Source organism: Lissotriton helveticus, chromosome 4_1 (genome assembly GCF_964261635.1).
Source record: "Lissotriton helveticus chromosome 4_1, aLisHel1.1, whole genome shotgun sequence".
Classification (NCBI taxonomy): Eukaryota; Metazoa; Chordata; class Amphibia; order Caudata; family Salamandridae; genus Lissotriton; species Lissotriton helveticus.
This window is the reverse complement of record NC_136063.1, coordinates 796,819,403-796,842,681: the sequence shown is the minus strand read 5'-3', so window position 1 is coordinate 796,842,681 and position 23,279 is coordinate 796,819,403. Positions and strand designations below refer to the sequence as shown.

General features: G+C 48.1%; 1 protein-coding gene across 1 annotated transcript in view; it reads right to left on the bottom strand.

Moving 5' to 3' along the window:
* The window catches only part of ROCK1 (Rho associated coiled-coil containing protein kinase 1), a 2,099,493-nt gene that overhangs the window by 1,880,787 nt on the left and 195,427 nt on the right, over positions 1-23,279 (bottom strand). Inside the window, exon 2 of the mRNA XM_078687444.1 lies at positions 18,425-18,506. Coding sequence (XP_078543570.1) covers positions 18,425-18,506 — 82 coding nt within the window. The remainder of the gene's footprint in view (positions 1-18,424; positions 18,507-23,279) is intronic.

Sequence of the window (23,279 nt, the reverse complement as noted above, 5' to 3'; positions counted from 1 at the left end):
TGTCCGGTGTTGGGTCTCTGCGCCAGGTTTTCTCGAGTGCTCTGCAGTTCTTCTTGGAGCTCTTGAGTTCGTCGTTAAACCATGGGGCTTTCTTGCTGCCGGGTCTGCTCGGCGGGGTCTTCAGAGGGGCGAGGTCGTCTGCGCAGTCGCTGATCCATTTTGTGAGGTTGGTGGCCGCTTGGCTGGGGTTTGTTGTGCTGGTGGGAGGGTTCTTGCTCAGGGAAGTAGCGAGCTGGTCTGCAGTGATCTTGTTCCAGCTTCTGCGGGGAACCTGTTGCTGGTGATGGTGGAGCGTGGTCCTCCTGAAGCTGAAGTGGACGCAGCTGTGGTCAGTGTTCTATCCTGCTTTTCCTAATATCCTTAAATTATATGTGATCAGGGCGCTCAAGGCCTACGAAGTGGCGACAATAGACATACGCCTACAGGGCGTCAGACAACTGTTTATAGCACTCACCAAACCACACAGGGTGGTCTCATCCCCTAAGATTGCGAGATGGCTTTGCTGGGCGATGCAGGAGGCAGGTCGATATACCTCCCATTTTGGGGCTCATTCTGTTTGGGGTGCAATGGCATCAAATGCTTTTTCCCTGGGGGCGCGGCTGGAGAATATCCTTAACGCCGCAGACTGGTCCTCAGACTCCACCTTTAAACCAGTGGTGTCACTGGGATCTTTGGTGGTGGACAAGCTTTAAACTAGCCTAATCTGAAGCCTCCGGTCCTACCATAGAATGCAAAATTTCCTAGCTATCGTAAAGGAAAGTTTCAATTCTATTAAGGACGCGGAGGCGAGGATTAGCCTACCCTTTCAGTAGAACCCTCCCAGAACACCTACGCACATGCAGTGAGTAAAAAGTCTACGATTAGATTTGGTTGACAATGCCTTTTGATGGTGGTCTTGTTATTATCTGGATTACTATTGTCACTGTTTGTGGATGATCAGGTTGTTACTCATACCTCAGATTTACATCTATCCTTCTTTGACTTGGGAACGGACGCTGGCAAACAGCAATAACCGAAGACTGACTTGATGTGGTCGCAGAAAGAAAGAGGAGGGTAGAGCGTCTTCAAGGGAAGTTGTTGGATGTCCTCGCTCTGGATTGGTTACCTTCGTTGGACTCTTTCGTTTTCCATTTTCCCTCTGCATCATGGGAAATTTCCTTTTTTTATGGTTAATGTGGACTCTATAAAAGCTGCTGGATTGAAATAAATGGAGAAAGTAAAGCCTAATCCTTGCCTCCGCGTCCTTAATGGAATTGAAACGTTCCTAGGAAATTTTGCATTCTATTGAGTCTCTCATAGGTGATGTGTTTACCCTACTGCTTGCTAGTGGTAGCTAGTGCCGTGGGAGCGATCTGAAACATCGCTCCCGGCTGACTTCTCAGTCATCGGCCACACATGAAGGGCACAAGTCCTAAAAAAAGAAGTGGGGGGACTAAACTAGTTAGGCACTATGCAAGTGACATGGCGCATGACATCACGAGGCATGACATCACAGCGCATGACATTACATGTGGCATCACAGGAATTGACATCATAGGAAGTGACATCACAAGATAAAACTTTAATATTTACTTGTGATGTAAAGCGCTCTTACATTCTGCTTCGGGATGAGTTGCGCTATACAAGAAAAAATAGTGGTACTTAATTATTTTCAATGCCTCCTCAGGGGTAGTAAGTGCTATATGAATTACATTTAGTATTATGTAAATACTGGGAGAGACCAACACATCTGACATTCTTACAGCGCATGCATGTCTAATGAACAGCCTGAACAAAGTGAAAAGCTGCCTGTCTTAAGTATGTGTTAAGTGCTAACCTTTTTTTTCCCCTCTGCTGCATTTGCTTCTAGGTGTGAGGCTCCTGACTGCTCCCAGCCAGGAGACTCGAACAAAAGGCGGCCTGATGACCCCTCAAATTCATCTTTTGTTAGGGCCCAGCAGGAGTCTAAAATAAGAAAGCCCCGTCCCAGCCTGCATGTTGTTGCTTGTTACAGATGGAAAGCAGACAAAGTGCAGGCGCTGCTGAAAGTGTCCTGGTGTTTGGAAATTACACCGGGACGAGTTCAGCACATTATTTAGTGGGGCCCTACTTCTTGGCAGGGTGGACAGCTTTCAATAGTGGGTGGATGCAGTCCACCTGCGTGTACCCTCGACACGTACCTTGCACACAAGTACAGTAAGGCTGATATGCCGCCAGTAGGAGCTAGAGAGCTTCAGAGCTTCTTGTTGCTCCTCTGGGGGGACACCATATCTCGCCTTAGTGTAACTTACAAATTGTGTCCCCACTCCCCGTTCACGGCTCCCCGAGCTGCCTGGAAGCCCAGACGTCAGAGGTTACGGGTCCGTATATATTAAATAGAGCCTGATGGGGGGGCGTGGCTATGCAGCATAGCAAGATGGCCGCGAGCTAGGGTCGCTCCGTCCTACCATCCCAGACAACGCAAATCCGAAACATTAATCCGTTCCCCCGAGGCGGGTGTGCGACCACATATGGCCTACTGATCTGCACAAGCCCAAAATTAAACCGCAGAGGTCCCGGGATCCGACACGCAAGCCGGGACCTATATTAGCGGCTGCACCCGCAGTGCATGCGGATGACGGCATGACCCCAGCGGCTTATCCCAGTGGCCGGATCGTGCTTGTGGAGCAAGACTGCACGACCGATAGCGGTATTGCCGGTAAGTGTGGGGGTGCTCGTTGATGCAGCGCTCCCGGCAAAATCCAGAGAAGCCTCGGCAGCGCGTCTGAGCGCATGTAACGACAGAGGCAGGGGGGTGAAGATCGCTGCAGCAGCGCGGTCGCTCCTAATACAGGCTTCTGGAACAAGGAGTTATTTCTCTCCACCCCCCTCCCCCCACCAACTGACCTGGACATCCTGGCAGGACTGCAACTCCTCCTCCGATTCTTTTCTCCCCCCCCCCTTACCACGTCGAGTCTGGTGAGCGACACCACCCAACTCTAAACTGAAATCCAGGACCTACAAGCTTTCCGGAAATTTGCAGAAAACAAGCAGGACAACTATGAACGGCGCACTAGGCGCAACAACGTGCGCATTTTAAGGGTGCCGGAGAAAGCGGAAGGACAAGTGACGGACCTCTTTGTGGAGAATTTAATCACTACACACCTGCAACCGAAAGGCCTATCAAACCTTTTTGTGATAGATAAAGCCCACAGAGTTCCAGGGGGCCGGACAAATCCTGCCCCCCCCCCACGGCCGTTACTGGCCAGACTCTTGAACTATAGAGACCGATACACTATCCTACAAGCGGCCAGAGTGGCACCACCGCTCCGGTATGAGAACTCTGAGATCACCTTCATTCCGGACTTCAAGCAGGCAGTATAACGACAAAGACGATCCTTTCTCCCGATCAAGCAGAGACTCAGGGAAAAATGCCTAAAATATGCGATGCTGTTCACGGCCTGAATCCAGGTGGAGGCTGGAGGACAAACCAAATGTTTTGATTTCCCTGAGGCAGCAGCTAAGTGGCTGGACGGATGGAGAGAAGCTGCAGAGCACAACCCTCGCTGACCCAGCCCCTATCAATTGGAAAACAATAATGCCGACATAGAGAGTACTGTGCCGAGACGTCGCCCACTCACCATTGACATTGCCTGCCGGACGCAGGCACAGGTAGAACACTGTTGAACACTAGCAAAACCGAGGCTTCGGACTAGTAGCTTGTAATGACACTACTGCTTAACTTGCCCAATTATTTTACAGACCATATGTTTAGGGAAGGGAGGGTGGGGACGGGACATGGTATTCTTCCCCCAGTTTTCTTCTTTTAGTTTTCTCGTTGGGCAACAGGCACTCTGCATTAAATAAGTAATGGGCAGTTTTGAGCCCAGAGTGCAGGGAAGCAGGGAGGAGGTGGTTGGGTGGGGTTGTTGAAATATTGTTTGTTTATGTTGAATCGACAAGGTACCACAAATTTGATGCAAGTTCTAGACTGGAAACACGTGACGATCGATGAGTATGCACTGGAAAAAAAGAGTATTAAATTAAAACGATGTGTGGTATTGCAACATATTAAAAGACACGCCCGAGATGTGGTATTGCTCCAAGAAACATTTTTGGTAGGCAACACCAGCAAGGCTCTCAACAGGTGGGGATACAAACTAGTAGCACACTCGGGCTTCACCACAGGTTCAAGGGGTTCGAGTATTTTGCTAAAGAGCTCATTTCCAATGGTGGTGACCTCAACTTAGACTGACATATAGGGCAGATACGTGGGAATCATGGGGCAACGGGAGGGCAGACATTACATTTGATGTCGGTATATATACCCACCGGACTACAGGGGCAAGCGTTTAAAGACCTGAGACCTATACTGTTGTCTAGCCCGGATGGCCTCTTGATAGTGGTAGGAGACTTTAACTCTGTGGTGTCAGGCACACTAGATCGATACACCCCCTCCCCCCCCCCCCCGGAAACCTGGTTCCCCCGAATCGATGGTTACCAGATTTTCTGGAGACCTTGGGTCTGGTCAATGTCTGGAGATCTTGCCACCCTGATACGGTCCAACACACCTTTCACTCAGGAGTGCACCATAGCCTATAACAACTCGACCACCTCCTGATACCGGCGTCCCAAATTTCCCAAGTTCAGGAAGTTAGACACATGGCTAGGGGCATTTCTGATCACTCCCCGGTATGGGCCCAGTTTGTTATTGGCCAGCAGAGGGTGGGTAGAGTCACTCCCATTAACCCCTGGCACCTTCGTAATTCAGAAGTCCGGAAGGAATTGCTCCAGGAAAATGAGGGGTCAGTCCATTCTCACCTGACAATGTGGGAGGCATTTAAAACCGTAATAAAGGGACAGAATAGCCCGAGTGTGGAAAGAGAAGTTGCAGGCTGTAGTGGCAATTGAGGACGATATCCTCCAGTTAGAGGAAGAATGGGATAGGGAGACAACGCCAGACAGACTTCACGTTTTACAACTTAAGAGAGATGAATATAAAGCAACAGTGATGGAACGAGCCAAAGAAATGGGAAGAGAGACATTGGGTAGAATATACGATCTTGGGGACAGGGCGTGAAAATTAATTGCATGGCTGAATAGAAAAGAACTAGCGAGTAGACTGGTACACAAGTTAATTGATCGAACCGGCCGGACCGTCACTGAGCCACAAGACATTGCGAAAACATTTGCAACGCACTACAGCGAGATATACCACTCACAGACAATATACACAAAATGCGATTCCCAACATCTGCTTAGAGACATTACCCTCTTGACCCTGACCACAGAGGACAGACTTCTTGAAAACTGACCTAACTAATGACGAGATAGCCCTGGCAATTAGAAGCCTCAGATCAGGGAAAGCTTTGGGCCCACATGGCTTGCCAACTGAACTCTACAAACTTTGTCCAGATAGACTGGCCCCATACCTGCGGGTCATGTATGATGAGAGCAGGGAACGGGGAACTCACCCCAAGGATCAGCGGATTGAGACACTGGTGACAATACATAAGGAAGGCAAGCCAAAGACAGATTGTGCCTCTTATAGGCACATCTCTTTGCTTAATGCTGAACCTAAGATATTAGCTAAACTGCTCGCCAACCGTTTAGTCAAGGTAATAAACGGACCAGTGCACCCAGATCAGTCGGGCTTTATGCCTCACAGCAACACCTCGCTAAACCTGCGCAAAGTGCATGGAGTGATGGGAAGGGCGTCTACCATTCAAGATGCGGCAATAATTGTATCCTAGGATACAACAATGGCATTTGACACCATCGAGTGGCCATATATTTTCGCATTTCTCACAAAAAAGGGTTTTGGACCGCGCTTCACCCAATAGATTAAACTCCTCTACTCGAAGCCCCTAGCCCAAGTAGTAGTCAATAAGAAAAAGTCTGAAAAATTCGAACTAAGAAGGGGGACTCGTCAGGGCTGCCCGTTTCCCCCCCTTCTGTTCGCACTAGCACTGGAGCCACTGGCTTCCTGGATCCGCAGAGATCCAGAGATAAGAGGGCTGCGATGGGCGGAATCCTGGGAAGACCGCATTTCAATGTATGTGGACGATATCCTCCTCTGTCTAGCCTCCCCTAAGGCATCCCTCATAAGTGTACTAGACATATTCGCTGTACTTGGTAGGTTCTCCGGCTATTGGTTCAACTGGAGCAAATCTAAAATATACGTCCTCAAGGGACCCCGCCCACTCTCCCCAAAGGTTGCCCGATTCAGATTACGACGGTGGGCTTCAAACACTTAGGAAGTTTCATCACAGCAGACCCCACTCGTCGCTTTGAGCGTAATCTCCTTCCACCCCTGCAAAGGTTGCGGCGGGACACTGGGCTGGAAAGCACTCCTGACTTCGCTGCTGGGTAGAACTTCCCTTTTTAAGATGATGTCTCTACCCTGCTTTCTATATATGTTGCAAAATTCCCTTGGGTTGGGAACACAAACTTACTCTGGCGACCCCTTTGTGGGACTCTGACAAACTTGGGAATCTATGGAAATCGAAGGGTTTCGATAAATGGAACCTAATAGGTATCTCCAAGATAGGGGACCGCTGGGTGAAGAGGGCCATCAAATAGTTTGCCTCCCTGCTACAAGAATATGAATTGGCTACTACAGAACATTTCAGATATATGCAGGTCCATCACGCACTACGCTCACCATTACAAAAGGAGGCTACCCCTCCGGAATCCTAGCCCCTCGAGGACAAATTGCTTGACGGATACCTAAAGTCAAAGGCCATTTCCTTGACATACAAAAAACTGATTAATGACACCGACGACCCACTCCAAGACACTCATGAGAAATGGGAAAGAGATGGTATAGTCATAGACAACGAAGATTGGGTAGCGACCATAGCATCCCCACATGAGGTGGCTATATATGCCAGTCTACGGCTTGTCCAATTGAAAATACTACACAGGGTATACAGAACGGGACCATGCCTGGTAAAAATGGGGGCCACAGATGACGACACTTACAGGAGACGCTGTGGTAATGTAGGAACCTTCATTCATGCATTATGGGAGTGTACACACATCCAGTGATATTGGAGAGACATACACAAGACTATTAGCGAGGTCCTCTCCATCACTGTCGGCCCGAAGCCAAACGATGTCTCCTGAATGTATGGGAGCCCATGGCCCTTAACAATAAGAGCATAATATGGGTAACACTTGGCTAAGAGAAATATTGCACAATTATGGGGGGGGCAACCCATGCACCAACGTTAGAGGTCTGGGAACGAGGCATGGACTGGTGCATGTTCAGGGAAAAGACGGTATATGAGGCACAAGGGTGCCCCCAGAAATGGTCATGTATCTGAAACAACTAATATATATCAAGGCAAAATTTGCCCCCCCACCCCGAATATACCCTTCCATGATGTTCCACAATAATCATAAATGTCACAGCCAATAAGTACGTACTCTTGTATAGATCTGACTAACAGCAATGAGCTACATATATGTCTACACTTTGATGTACCTGATGTCGATGTATTAATTGTTTAATAAAAAACAAAAACAAAAATAGAACCCGATGCCCTTGTTACTGGCAACACATGGGTCTGTATCTAGCAGGAGTAGTTTCTTACCTGTAACTCCAGTTCTGCAGTAGGGGTATCTCTGTTATAGTCATAATCAAGTGAATAGTCCCGCTCATGTGCGGGGACCCCGGAGCAATCAAAAATAATCTCTTAAGCGGTCTTCTTTTCAGTACTGCAGACACTTAAGAGAGAATTAAAGACCGATAATGCAGTCTATACATGCAAGGCTACACTGTCCAGTACTTCAACTATAAATGCAAAGGATATTCCACCAATATCACATTTAATCCTGTCTGCCAGGTTTCACCATGTAAAACACTTCCCCCCCCCCCTTCACCAAATCCTTGGAATGATAGAGAGGAAGGACAGGACAAACAAGCCCCCATAGGCTGCCATTATGTGGCTTAAAAAGGGATAACGTGCCTTTAAGGAAACTTTCCAGAACTCTCCTGGTATCCCAGAATGCACAGCAACTCCCTCCACTTTCAGTTGTTTTTGGAGGTGTATATAGCTAGACCTGTAGCATTCATCATTTTATCCTTTTCTCCACGGGGAGGAGGGCGGGCGCTTATGACTAGAACAGAGATACCCCTACTACAGAACTGGAGTTACAGGTAAGAAACTACTCCTTATGTAGTAGGGGATCTCTGTGTATAGTCATAATCTAGTGAATAGAATGGCAAGCCCATCCAAAAATAACCCGGCGGTGGAGAAAAATAAGGCAACACCACTACTGTGCAAACAGATTTCTCAATGAAGCCTGCCCAACCTGAGCATCTGCCCTGGCATCAGAGTCCAGACAGTAATGCTTAGCAAAGGTATGGACCAACTTCCAAGTGGCAGCCTTGCAGATCTCTGCAATGGGAAAATTTTGTAGCAAAGCTGTTGTAGCCGCTTTGCCCCTGGTGGAATGACCCTTAGGCTTACCCCCTAAGGTCTTATTCGCTTTCTGATAACAGAGCTGGATACATGACACAATCCACCTAGAGATGGACTGCTTCGAAGTAGCCAGACCAGTCCTAACCGACCCATAGTTGACAAACAATTGGTCGGACCTGCGAATGTCTTTGGTTTTATCCAGATAGAATTTCAACACCCTTCTGACATCCAGGGAATGAAGAGACCTTTCCGCTGGAGTGGAAGGATTCTGGAAAAAAGTTGGCAAAGTTATAGTCTGATTAACATGAAAATCAGAAATCACCTTGGGAAGGAACTTAGGGTGAGTACGCATAACAACCTTAGCAGCATGAAACACAGTATAAGGTTCTTGGAAACACAATGCCTGAATCTCACTCACCCTGCGGGCCGATGTAATGGCCACGAGGAACGCCGCCTTCCAAGACAGGTGCTGCAGTGAAGCCTTGTGAATAGGCTCGAAAGGTTCCTTCATCAGCCTGGACAGCACCACATTCAGTTCCCAAGCAGGCGAAGGAAGCCGAACAGGAGGGAACACCTTCTTCAACCCTTCCAAAAAATCCTTAATCACAGGAATCTGAAAGAAGGACGTCTGCGAAGGGCCTTTCCTGTATGCGGTCAACGCAGCCAGATGAACCTTAATGGAATGGAAATTAAGTCCAGTCTGAGCTAAATGCAGAAGGTATGGAAGGATAACATCCTCTTTGCAGGTCGGCGGATCATAGTTCTTAGACAAGCACCAGATGCAGAATCTCTTCCATTTGTAAGCATAAGAGGTCCTAGTAGAAGGCCTCTTAGCCTCCTTCAATATGTCCATGCAATCCTCAGGAAGATTCAAGTGGCCATATTGCACTATCTCAGGAGCCATGCCGCCAAAATCAACGACGAGAGGTTGGGGTGCACCATCTGCCCTCCGAACTTCGTGAGAAGGTCCGGCCGACACGGCACGGCAGCCGCCGATGAGGTGAAGCAGGTCCGTGAACCACCACTGCCTGGGCAATTCCGGAGCAATGAGGATCATCCGCGCCCGGGATTGGGCCAGCTTGATGAGCACCGCCGGAATCAGGGGAATGGGTGGAAAAGCGTACAAAAAGCTGTTCGACCAGCTGATCCATAACGCATTCCCCAGAGTCCCCGGCTGATCACACCTCGAGGCGAAGTTGCGGCATTTGCTGTTTTCAGCGGTGGCGAACAGATACACGTCTGGAGTGCCCCACATGGCGAAGACGTCGCCGAGCACCTAGTCGTTTATGACCCACTCGTGGTTTTCCTGAAGCAGTCTGCTGAGGGCGTCTGCCTGAACATTCTGCACACGTGGCAGATAAGTTGCCGTTATCGTCAGACCTCTGGCTAGCAGCCAGTGCCAGATCGCCTGCGCTTTCTGTGACAGTGTGCGCGATCTTGAGCCCCCCTGCTTGTTGAGGTAATACATTGTGGTCGTATTGTCCGTCTGTACAAGCAAGGAGTAGGCCTGGAAGGACGGATGAAAGGCCTTCAATGCCAAGTGAACCGCTCTGAGTTCCAGGAAATTGATGTGATACGTGGACTCCACTGGAGACCACGTTCCCTTAATTTGTAGATGGTCTGAATGTGCTCCCCAGCCCTGGAGAGACACATCCATCACGATAGACTGAGTCGGGATATCCTTGTGTAAAGGAACCCCCTGAGTAGATTCTCTGCCGAGCACCACCACCTCAGGGACTGTTGGGCATGAAGAGACAACTAGATCCTGTCGTCCCAGGACCCTTTCCTCTGGTTCCATTAATCCTCCAAGCATTCCTGCAGTGGCCTCATGTGCAGACGCGCATGTGGAGTGAGGAAGATACAAGAGGCCATCGACCCCAGTAGCGAAGACACCGTCCTCACCGTTGTAGATGGAGCAGCTATGAGAGCCTGAGCCATCCGAAGGAGTGATAAGCGTCTCTACTCCGAAGGAGACACGCTTGCTGACAGCGTATTGAAGGAGGCTCCCAAGTACTGCAGGCACTGGACCGGGATCGGAACAGACTTGGACATATTTAAGTGCAACCCCAGCTGATTCAGCAGGACGGCCGTCCTGATGAAGTGCAGTTGTGCTTAATGGAAGGTGGAGGCCTTGATCAACCAGTCCTCCAGGAACGGGAAGACAAATACCTTGTTCTTTCGCAGGTGCGCTCCCACCACAGCCATGCACTTCGAAAACGTCCTGGGTGCAGACTTCAGTCCAAACGGTAGCACGGTGTACTGATAGTGATTGGTGCAGACGAGGAAGCGAAGGAACTTCCGGTGTTTCCGTGCAATGGGCACATGGAAGTACGCATCTTGCAGATCTATCGCGCAAAGCCAGTCTACCCTTTGCAGCTGAGGGTAAATCTGGTGCAAAGACAGTATGCAAAACTTTTCCCTGCGAATCCACTTGTTTGCTTGTCGCAAATCCAGAATGGGCCTGAACTCGTTCTTGTCTTTCTTCCTCACCAGGAAGAAGCGAGAATAAAGGCCCTTTCCCCTTTGAGACAGAGGGACATTTTCTATCGCCCTTTTTCTTAACAGGGTGTCGGCCTCCGCCTGGAGCTCGGGTAGCTGGAACTGCGAGGCAACCGGTGGAATTGCTGGAGGCGGACTGGTGAACCGAAGACTGTATCCATTGCAAACAATATTTAGCACCCACTTGTCTTGAGTAATGTTTCTCCACTCTGCCAAGTAATGTTGGATGCTTCCCCCCACCAGAGTGGGTAACGGATGAGGGGGAAGAAGCACCTCAGGGCGTAGATCCAGCTGGGCCTTTGGTCGCGGATGAAGACTGCTGACCACCACGGCCCCTCTGGCGCTTTTGGAGCGGGCGTCGCTGGAACTGTTGCTGCTGCTGCTGTTGTTGCTGCCCAGCCTATCGACCTTGCCCTCTACCTTGCGCTCCGTACCATCTATGGAACGAGCGGAAGGTCTTCTTCTGTTCCTTCAGCTTTTCCAACCCGACAGCCGCCAAGGTCTCAGCCTCCGCCTTCATGCGGGCCATCTCCTCGTCCGTATGTTTCCCAAATAGGGTCTAGCCCAAGAAGGGTAGATTGGCAACCCTCTGCTGCGCCTCAGGTTTCAAGGACGTCAGACGCAGCCAGGCGTGGCGCCTCAGGTTGACCCCATGACAGTATCCGTGTGCTGCCAGGAGGGAGGAATCCGCAGCAGAGCCGATCACTTGTTTAGAGACCATGAGTCCTTCATTCATTATCTCTTGGAAATCCTCCCTGTTCTCCCGGGGAAGGAGTGCCACGAACCGTGTGAGGGACTCCCATAGGGACCGATCATAACGTCCCAAAAAGGCTGAGGCACTAGCGGCCTTCATAGGCGTGGCGACTGTCCCGCAGACCTTCCTGCCCGCCGAATCCATCCAGCAGCTCTCCTTGTCAGGAGGCACTGTCTATGACCGAGTGGTGGCGTGTTGCTTCCTCGCCGCCGTCACAATCACTGAGTCCGGCGCAGGGTCCAAGCGAAGAAACGCCGGATCCGAGTCAGGGGCCAGATACTGCTTATGTAGCCTGAAAGGAGCTGATTTCGTAACCGCAGGGGTGAGGAAGAGCTCCATGGCCGGTTCCACCAGCCCAGGCACCAACGGCAACGAGGGGCAAGACAACTGTTTCTTGTGCAGGGTCTCGAAGATGAAGGAAGTCAAGGGCGCAGGTACCGTGAGTGTAATGCCCAACTTAGCTGCTCCTCGCAGCAACACCTCCTGACAATGTCGTCGATCGGGGACACCCTCGTCCGAGGGGAGTCCCGTCAGGGTAGGCGAGTAGTCCCTGGCACTGGACGAATCAGTGTGGCGGGATCTAGACCTGTCCCTCCTACGGCGCCGTCTGGACCTCGTGGACGAGCGATGGCGACTCCTGGACCTATCTCTCCGTCTTGAGCGAGACCTCGACCGCCGCGGTATCGGATGTTCCGCGGGCCAGAAAGGAAGACGCTGTGGAGGCTGAACCGGGAGCCTAGGTTGCGGAGGCCCCGTAGACGGCGTCGGCAAACGAGGTAACGAGGCCGACCTTGGAGGAGCCGGTGGAGGAGGACGGTGAGGAGGCACCGGAGGTGGTGGAGGAGTAGGAGGTTGAGGCAGTGGAGGAGGAGTCGGGGTCCGCGGAGGAGGACCCATGGGCAAAGGAGGAGGTGTAGGCGACCTCGGTTTGGAGGGTGAGTAAACTGGAGTACTCTGAGCCCGGAGACTGTCCCACTCTCCTTTTTTTCTTCTGACCAGAGGGGGGCGATCTTGAGGCCCTACCTCTTGTAGACGAGCGACGGCGCCGCGACCGTGTGCTCGCTGAAGCCGAGGACTCCATCCTGGTCCTAGAACGTCTAGGCTTTCTCCTCGACGCTGAGCGTCCTCTCGACGTCGACGAGCGCCTCCTTGACGTCGATGAACGTCGCCTCGACGAGCGTCTGCTCGGCGTCGATGGCCGTCACTTCGACGTCGACGGTCGGTGCCTCGACGTCCTATTGTCTCCTAGACGACGGCGATCTCCTCGGCGTCGACGACCTCAGTCTCGACGCTGATCTTCATCTCGACGTCGCTAACTTACGTGTCAACGTCGACAGTGACTGGCGGTGTCGCCTCGACGGTGAGCGCCGGCGTCTTGACCTCTCTCGACGTCGATGATGGCTCGACGACGAATCAGTTCTCGACGTCGACCTAGTCGGAGGTCTGGACGTCAGTCCCCTCGACGTCTAACGTCGACGGCGCTTCGACCCAGAGCCCTGGGGAGACGGGGAACAGACTGTGGTCATTCCTTTAGAAGCCAAGGCTATCGACGTCGACTGAGACCGGTGGCGTTTTCTGGCCTTTCCCTTACTGGGGAGCCCCCCAGACGCCGGCGCACGGGCAGAGGAAGGAGCCCCTTCATGCCCAGACCCACCTTGTCCTTGCTGCCTTCTGTGCTCCAAACCTTGGAGCCTGGTCTTCTCCCTGTCCTTCAGGGTCCTTTTTGGGAACTGCAGACAGATATCACACTCCTCAGGAACATGAGAAGAAGGCAGGCACAGGATGCACACCCTGTGAGGATCCAATTTTGCCTTTTTCCTGAAGCACTCGGGGCATTTATCAAATAAGGCAGGCATATTTGATAAAAGAGCAGCCAAAACACCAGAGAAACTCCAGCAAAGATGAGAAAAGGCAAAAACACGTCGAGTGAACACACTAACACTTTAAAAGTGCACAATTTGTAGAAAAAAAAAACAAAAAAGGGAGAGCTCAATGCTCCAGGGTCCTGCTAGCAGGAGCCGGAAAAAAGAACTGAAAGTGGAGGGAGTTGCTGTGCATTCTGGGATATCAAGAGAGTTCTGGAAGGTTTCCTTAAAGGCACGGTATCCCTTTTTAAGCAACATAATGGCAGACTATGGGGGCTTGTCTGTCCTGTCCTCCCTCTCTATCATTCCAAGGATTTGGTGAAGGGGGGGAAGTGTTTTACATGGTGAAACCTGGCAGACAGGATTAAATGTGATATTGGTGGAATATCCTTTGCATTTCTAGTTGAAGTACTGGACAGTGTAGCCTTGCATGTATAGGCTGCATTATCTGTCTTTAATTCTCTCTTAAGTGTCTATGCAGTACTGCAAAGAAGACAGCTTAAGAGATTATTTGTGATTGTTCCGGGGTCCCCGCACATGGGCGGGACTATTCACTAGATTATGACTATACACAGAGATCCCCTACTACAGCACCTTAGTTACGCTCCTGCGCGAGCAGCATAGGCACCAGCACCGCCGCTCCTGGATGTTCAGGGCAGGGCCCAGGTGTTCAGATACCCTCAGATTAGTAGGATGAGTATGCCCGAGGCGAGAACTTCCTTTCCTCGCGCTTCGCATGCCCAATTTGAAACTGGTTCTCCATGACCAGGCCTTAGGCTACTTTGACATTGATCATGCGCCAAACGTGAGTTGGGAATTCACACTGCCGCAGTCCCTAATGCTTTATTACCTTCCAGAGCGTAGTTGGCACTTTGCATTGAGTTTCCCTCAGCCCTTAGGGTCATGGAGGAGTGCACTGAGGAGGAATCACTGCAGGTCCTTCAAATAGACAATGAATTTTGAGAGGCGGTAGAAGCCTCCATCCACTAAGCAGTGGTGGCGGCCATGGGGCCCTTTGAGCGCCATATTATGGAGTTAAAGTTTGCCTGTGTCCCCCAAGCAGACCAGGACAACTGTAACCCTTTTTTTGGGGATCCCCTCCATACCAAAAAGTGCGAGTCTGCCTCCGGCATGGACCTGTGCGCGTTTGTGCACCTTAAGAAGGCTTTTCCTGCTCGCTCGACTCTTTTACTGATACAGCGACGGCCCTGCCCCCTGCCTAGATGCAGAGGGTGACAACTACCAGGGCCCTCCAGGCCCTGGCACCCGTCACAGACCCTTGCCCCCGCTGAACCCCTAGACCAGGGCTCCCCAGATATGCTATATCTCAAAGATCTGGTGCAACCCCGCTCTGTGGAGTGGGTTCCTTCAGAAAAGGTCTCCAAGTATGTAGCAGGTCACCATAGAAAGTTCTTGGATAAAGAGGTTAGGGCTTGCCTTAGGAAGGAATGTCCTTGCCCCTCCCTTCCTGGCAAAGTTGCACTGACACCCGAGCTAGATCCCCTTATATCCACTTTTCTCAAAAAAGTATATTAGGGGTCCCAAAAAGGGTATAGATAGGTTGTGACATTTTTGCCAGGACAAGCAGTTGGATATCTGTGGCCCCTCAAAAAAATGTACTACCTGGTGGAGAAGGCCAAAGCCTCAGGCACCCTGGTCTCTCTGGAGTCAATATCTGGCTGGGCGCAGTGTGCCGTCATTTTTTAGGATGAGCCTAGTGGCAGCACTGGAAGCCCCGCCCACTCTCTGCCCATATTGGTCATGGACTTGTGTCACTATCCTTCGAAAATGCTGGCTTCTGTCCTGACTTGGCTGCATTTGTTACCGCCCATAATAACTGGACCTTTTACTTGGCTTGTTACACGGTCTCCGCTATTTAGTGGGTGAGCACTATTTTCTTCAATGGTCTTTACTTATTCCAGCACAATCTGCTTTCACTTTAGCGGCCGCACTACATTAATTAATTTGTAGTGCTTGCCGCATCAGTTCAGTGTAGCACAGGCAAACAAGCATTTGCAATGCAACAGGTCCCGCATTAAAGCGAGTTGGAGCTATTGCCATTGCAAATGACAATGCCTTTTATTTATGTTTTGGTTTTTGAAACATAAATAAAACGCATTGTCATTTACAGTGCCAATAGCTTAAACTTGCCTAAATGCGAGACCTATTGCATTACAAATGCTTGTCTGGGGAAAGCGAACTGCATCCTGTCAACAGAGCAGCAAAGCTCCCTGCTGTTGAAAATTGACCCCAAACTAGAGGACTTGGCTTCCAGAGGCTGGCGAGGTTGCGCAAGGTGGGCTTTTCGGGGAGCTCAGCAAGTTTGTAGCGACCTTCACCTCCTTAGACAAGACGCTAGCTTTGATTAAGAAAATATTCACCCACGCATTTTTGTGGGTAGGGTCGCATCTACATACAAGGCCCTACAAGTGGATTCTAGAGGACCCACGAACAGTCTAGAACGAGGGAATACTTCCAGTCATGCAGAGGTCACCACGGATGCTGTTCCAGAGGTTCTGCTAGATGAGTGTTCCAGGCCCACAAAGGTGAGAGTTTGCATTTCTGCCACAATAAAAGTGGGAGATCGGTTGGCTCTTTCTGTTCAAAACTGGGAACACCTTTATTCTGATGCCTGGGTTCTTCAGACCGTCCCTGGATCTCATATGGAATTTTCCAGATCCCTGGTTCAGGAATCGGGGCTATGTATGCTGGGTTTTGCAGAAGATCAGGCAACCTTGATAGACCAGAACGGTGCGGATCTGTTGCAAAAAGAAGAGATCACAGGACCTCCCTGCACTCTCGGGGGTTCCTCAGCCACATCTTTTTGGTGGACTAGGCTGATAGTAGGCAACGACCAGTAATAAACCTCAGAGTTCGACGGATGGTTGGTCTACCACCACTTTAAGATGGAGAGTATCCATCTTCTGCACAACCATTGGTGCGCCTGGACCTAAAGGACACGTACCTGGTGCTCCCAATCTAGCCCCCTCACCGCAGGTTCCTACAATTCAGGTGGCACAATAGCATGTATGAGTTCGCCATACAGCCATTTGGATTCTCTTCGGGCCCCTGGTTTTTCACCAAGGTGCTCACGACCATGGTGGAGTACCTCAGGGCTCGAGGTATTCGTCTAATCATATACCTAGACTATCTCCTTATATTGGATCAGGGCCCAGCCCAATTGACGAGGCAGTTATAGATGACAGTGGATCTGCTGCAGGGCTTAGACTTTGTTATCAACGAGCAGAAGTCGCTCTTGACCCCTTCCAGGCAGACGACATTCTTCGGGTTCGTCATAGATTCAGTGGAAAAAACCTTAAGCCTCCCTGCTAGGAAAATTAAAAAAAAATTGTCGAGAATTAAGGAGGATGTTGTACAGGTCTACAACCTCTCTGTCAGGTGACCCAGTTTGTGGGGCTTCTTTCTTTGTCTATACAGGTGATTTATCTGGGTCCTCTTCACTAATGGGCACTTCAGCGCCTCAAGGATTTCACCTCCACCGGGGCATCCAATAGTCAGATCAGATCCCGCTCAGGGAGGAAGTCAAAGAGGAGATGAGGTGGTGGCTCGACCACATGGAGGAGTTGAACGGTCGGGCCATTTTCTGTTCAGATCCCGATATGGAGGTGGAGTCTGATGCCAGGAAATCTGGCTGGTGAGCCTGTTGTGGTGACTCCTTTACAGGAGGAAAGTGGTCTGCAGAAAAGCGGCACCTCCACATCAACTGCTTGGAGTGGATGGCCAGGTCCTTTGCAATCAACTGCAGAGTCCTCCTCAAAATGGATAATGTATCTGCAGTGAGAAGGTCCTTCAGGCCTGCTAATGAATGACCATTAAATTGAAGAATAAGACTACGTGGAAAAAATAAGAACTGCTTACCGAGGGAAAGATGGGTCATCCATGACAAAAACTTTGCTCAATGCACCGTCCTGTAAAAACCAACTGAATGGAAACTGCCAGCTTACATGTACTTTTGACCATCTTCTTGTGGATTGCCCATTGTTTGTCGATAGAAGCCCCAAAGTAAACAGTATGCATATTCGAGTGAACAGTATGCATATTCGAGTGAACCATAATGCTGGTCATGTCTTCTACAAAATGGAATGGATGGTTATTGTGTGCCATGGATGTGACTCCGATAGACCGCTTAAGGGCATCCAATTCGTAATTTAGATCTGGTTTTGGATGATTTAATTTTTATTTCCGTTTTAAAACAAAAATGTGCAATACAAATGCTGCCTGTTCATACGCATTTAATTATTTTGCTTTGGTTGAGAGATTTTTTTTCTCCCTTTTTAAAAATGCTTCAGCATCCCACGCGTGGATCTGACAAATTATGGTTCATAAATGTCAAAGATCTCTTGACAGACCGCATATCTTCCTTTGCAAGTGTTTACATAATCATTTTAATCCATATATGTTTCTATAAATCCCCATTACCATAGCTTTCTATTATGTGTACTGATACCTGTCAGTTATCCCTTTCGCCACAGGAATAAGACTGAACACTCAAACCGTTGAGGGACATGGATATCAAACCATGTGTGCACCCTAAATAGTGACAAAGGTATGCAACACTATGGCCTGCTCCAGCACACTGGCAGTACCAGTGAATTGTTAAACCATCCAGTGCTCCCGTGCCACTATCAACAAGTTTTTTCGTACTGTGTGGGCCCTTATGATGTGTGCATGCAGTGTACAAAAGTAAAACGTGGTATTTGCCAATGCTCTACAGAACATGAAGAGTAACTTGAGTGCCATATTTTAGTGTCAAGCTAAAGGGAACTCATGATTTACTCTATAATTCTATTTTGAAGGACCAGGCATTTCTATTCTGATGTAATCGCCAAATAAGTTATACGTTTTGAATATAAATATTACTTTACAAGCTTAATTTATTAAAAGATGTAGCTACTCACATCTGCTTAAAAAGTTGTCGATGTTTTTGTTTTTCCTCAAGGCAGGAAAATCCAACTCGTGCACTAAGGCATCCAATCCATCCTGCAGGACAAATTAAACAAAAAAATTAAAATATTGCAACGTAGTCAAATAACCGTTAAAATGGACATTAAATATATGATAATAAGACAAGGCGAATGAAGAATAAAGGCATGGAAATGTCAATAATTCATATGGTGCATGCACTATCAGAGACAGAGACCATTTTGCTGATTGTCCAAGATCTTTATACTATCATCGCAGTTACAGGGCAAAAGCAGGTTGAATGACATAACTGTTTTAATTGCACATATGTGTGTGGTAAGAATCGGACATAAGAAGTACAGCTTAAAGCAACCAAGATTTCTGAACAAAGGTAATCGCCACAGAACCAGAAAAAATGCAGTGACTAGAGGTAACAACGTTTACCATTCAGGGGTAACACTAATTAAAACGAGAATCTATAAAGAAACAACATTGAATGGCTGAAGAAAATGTATAAGATTGTACAAAAAAAGTGAAAATCAAGTGAAATAGTAGTAAAGCGAAGAGCTGGGAATACATTTCTCTATATTAGAGTACCTGCAAACAAAATATTTGTTTGCAATAACTTTAGCATAATTTGGCAAATCTGCACACTCCTTTGCAGAAAAGAATATAGGAGGCTCAAACTGAAGAACTGACATTTCAATCACAAGGGTCAAGGAGGTAAAAGATGCAGGGAGCAACCCAAAAGTTGCATTTACCAATTCAAAGTTACACAGCAATTTCTGTTCAGGGAACAGGACAATCTTCTGCACAGATCTGCACCAAAATTGGACCAAACCTGATTAATAGTTTGTTTATAAAAACTACAAGAATGAATTACATATAAAGTATTGGTGGGCTTCTGAATTCACTGGGGAACTGTAAAAGTGAATTTAAACAAGCATTGGCATAGCCAATAGGTCTCGCTTGTGGGACCTTAGAAGTATTTAGTTTTGCAGCACAATATCCTTTTTGCATAATCGGATATTGTGCTGCAAAACTAAATCCTTATAAGGTCCCACAAGCGAGACCTATTGGCAATGCCAATGCTTGTTATTTGTGGCGTTACAATATACGGAAAATATGTCAAGACGATGCAATTGCCACATAAAACCACCAGGTGTCGACCTTAGGCCGATCAAAGATTAAAAGACCGTTCTTTCCTTCCAACTTTTCGTAGTCAGTTTTGCCAACAAAAAAGCGATGTTGCTCAGTGCGGTTGTGTCAGAGTGGATGGGTGTGAGGCTGTAATTAACAGAAGTAGTTGGGGTAATCTGACATTGATGCAGGCGCGTTGTCACGTAAGCAGTTATTGCAAGGAAAGCAAGCGTGCCGCCAATCTCGGACGGCTGGTGTGTGTGTGTCGAGATCAATGTCGTCTCAATTCCACAAATCACCTTGTGTAGAAAACACCAGGAAGTGGATGTAAATACCAAGCTTCTGCTGGAAGGGGTGGATGGTTGGGGGGAGCAGAGAGAGCTACGATGGAGGAGGGGTGGGGGAGGGGCGGGGAGAAAGAGTTCAGAAAATAAGCATGTATTGCTGAACGCATCCGGTCTCTTCAGCCAAAAAGCACACATCAACTCAAGAACTGGTAATAAGAAACCCCCAAAAAGGTATGCATATTATATAGTTTTTTTAATGGCATAATAATAATTCTAGGCGAAACCGAATATATTGCATATAACTTCAGAACCCCGAGAGAGTATTATTTACATGTGTATTGAGCGCTGTCCCACGAATAGTGTATTATACTGTAACTCAGTAACTGTACTAATGCTTCTACATCCCATGGGTTGAAGTCCATATAATTCACTTAGATGTTATAATTCCTGCAAATTACAAACAAGAGGTAGCAAACGATATGTTACTAGAGGAAACAAGCTTCTCGGCATTGCTGGGTCGGAGCAGCAGGCAGATGCGAGTGGAGCGCGCACTGGAGAGGGAGGGGGTGGGAGGACTAGGCAGCGGGAGAGAGGGAGAAAGGAGCGCGAGAGCCCAAGGCAATGGCGGCAGCAGAAGAGCGAGGGAGGCGTTTTTATATAGTGCGGACAACAGTAGTGATACATGAAGCAAAAATTACAAGTGAGCATGTTACAAAAGCAAACGTTACGTTACATGAGGCAATAGTGACAGTTGTGCAAGTATCAAGAGCAACAAAATACAAGAGGTAGCAAACGATATGCAATAACATATCTGAGGGAACACGGCCTGGGGGAAGCTGGCTGGGGAGGGGGAGGAGAAATGAAAGGAAGGCTGTGTGCGGCGTAATTAGGGGAGGAGAAGCCGCAGAGCGCACGCTGGGCGAAGCCCTTTGATGTGCTGTGCGGCAAATGGAGGGAGGCTGATGCGCGTTCATGTTTGAACACGTGGTTCACATGAACTTCATGAAAACGCCAGCAAAAAGCTGGTGGTTTCATGATGTTTTCGCCGCTTGAATTCTCGCTCCGCTCGATGCGCATGCGCGCATCGATAGGTCGCGAGACCTAAAAATCATATGATTTGCAAGGCATAATTACTCTGGTTAGTCCGGTAGACTTAGAAAAAGCTAGGCAGGGTCTGATTGAAACAGGAACGATGAGTCAAACAGAATTTGATGGTGAATTTATTGGGCTGTCTGTAGCCAGTGTTATACACTGGCACTGGAGATATGTTCTGATTTATGTGATTTTACTTCAGTCTGACCACCAACTGCTCTACCATCTGCTGTCTTTCAAAACTGGTTACAGAAAATTGCATATTTTAGCATAATCAGTTCTGGACAATTGTGGCGCTCACCGCGGAAGTGCAGACCCTGAGGAACAACAATAATATTTTGTTCAGCAGCCTAATTTGCTGCATACATGAGCACAGAGCTGACCCCCAACTGATGTCCGTTTGTCAATTCGACATCCAAGGCTCTTAACCACGGCTCCTAAGGAGAGGTAATTTCCCATCTTAATGAGACAAAACATAGGGTTCAAATGATAATCTTTCCAAGAATGAACATTTGAGTCTTAAAGGTACTGGGCTTCAGCCTGTGACTGATCATTTCAAATTTGGATGGCAAATAAGTATTGTACTCCGATACAGACTGATCGAAGAACAAAACGAGCCAATAATCATCTACATGAGACACTGAACTTATGAACAATAATAGCTGCCCTGGGAGCCGCATCCGGCTGCTGAACAAGATAGTGGATACAGAGGAGTGCTGTGCAACTGTGCAAGAGTCTGAAAAATGTTTGGTTTGAAAATGGGGAGAACCAGCAAATAAAAATAGAACCTCTACTAGTTTCGTCACACTAAAATTGACACACCCTAAAATGCATCAAACCACCAAGGCCAACAAAAATCAATCAGAAGATTCTTAGGAGCCATGCCGCAATATGCACTGTCCAGAAATCCGAAAGGCTTTGCTGCATCAGACCGTAATACAAATGAGAAAAACTATTGTACAGGACATCAAATGCCTCCTCTAGATGGCAGCTGACTAACACAATCCAATGATATCTCGCTCCTCAAAATTCAGGCTATGTGAAGAATGGTAAAACCAAGTAATCACCGCCAGCAAAAGTGCCAACAGGCAAGGAGACGAAGCGGGTTCATGACCTCACCCACTGTAGCAACTCTCCACCATACAGAGACATATGAGAAAAGAGGTTAAAGTTGCCTAGTAAATAACTAAAGCCAGAAAAGTGTCTCACAGCAAAGCTCTCTCTCAAAGTCAAGAAGCACTGTGTATACCCCTGCATTTTCTAACTGCAAGGAGAAGCACATAACTATCTACTTCAAGAACAAGACATACACAATCCAAAAACACACTGACGACACACCCACTTCTAAAATCACCATGACCAATCTCCTGGCATCTCAACCAAATGGACTACATGCAACACTGTGTACAGGAAGACAAACCCATTCCCATCCTTGAAGGACATATCCCGCAATCAAACTATCATGCGGTCATCTATCAGAAGGAAACCAACTGGATAAAGACTAACACCACTACTGAAATCATAAATTGTTTTGTGAAAAGATGCATTCATCAGATAAAATAAAAATAAATCCTATTCTGAAAAAACCTGTATCCTCGCTGCCTCAAAAATTACCACTGAATTTACATTCCTCCGCAAAATAATCAGAAGACAACTCAAACCATCTCAATGACAAGATGAAGTCAAATGTCATACTATAGAGTAGAAGGTTGGCTTCAGTGCAGTACATAAAAAAGTTACCACCTAGAGACTGGACATCATTCTGATCTAAGTGACCTACCATTCCTCCTGCTTGACCTACAGCACTCTTTGACACTGTTGGCAACTAAGCCGTGCTTCTCACTTGGTCTCTCTAAAAAGGCTTCAAAAGTCCAACCCTTTAGTGGTTCAAATCACACCAGAAGAACAGAACGCAACAATTGCAGTTCTTTTTGTCATAGAGCATTACTTCATCAGTACATTCGCCCAAGGTTCCATCCGTGTAATAGCAATTTTCAACTTGTGCATGGTGTACAGGGAGTCCTACTGGAAGACAGACATCAGCAACCAACAAACAGAAGTACTTCACACCACAGCCCTTTGACAGATTAAAAAGAAAACACTCCGACTGCACACTGACACTAAGCTCAATTATTTCTCCAAAAGTACCTTGGCATAACCAGCCCCTGTTCAGCAAATTGAAGCTATTCCTCCCAGACATATTTCAAATGGTTCTCAAAAAGCTTGCCTGGTCTCTCCTCAAGGAAAGTTACGTTCTACAAGCTAGCATTCGAGAGTAAAATATGACCATCCTCGAAAAATATGACCATCCTCAAAAGAACCTCATCAAAGG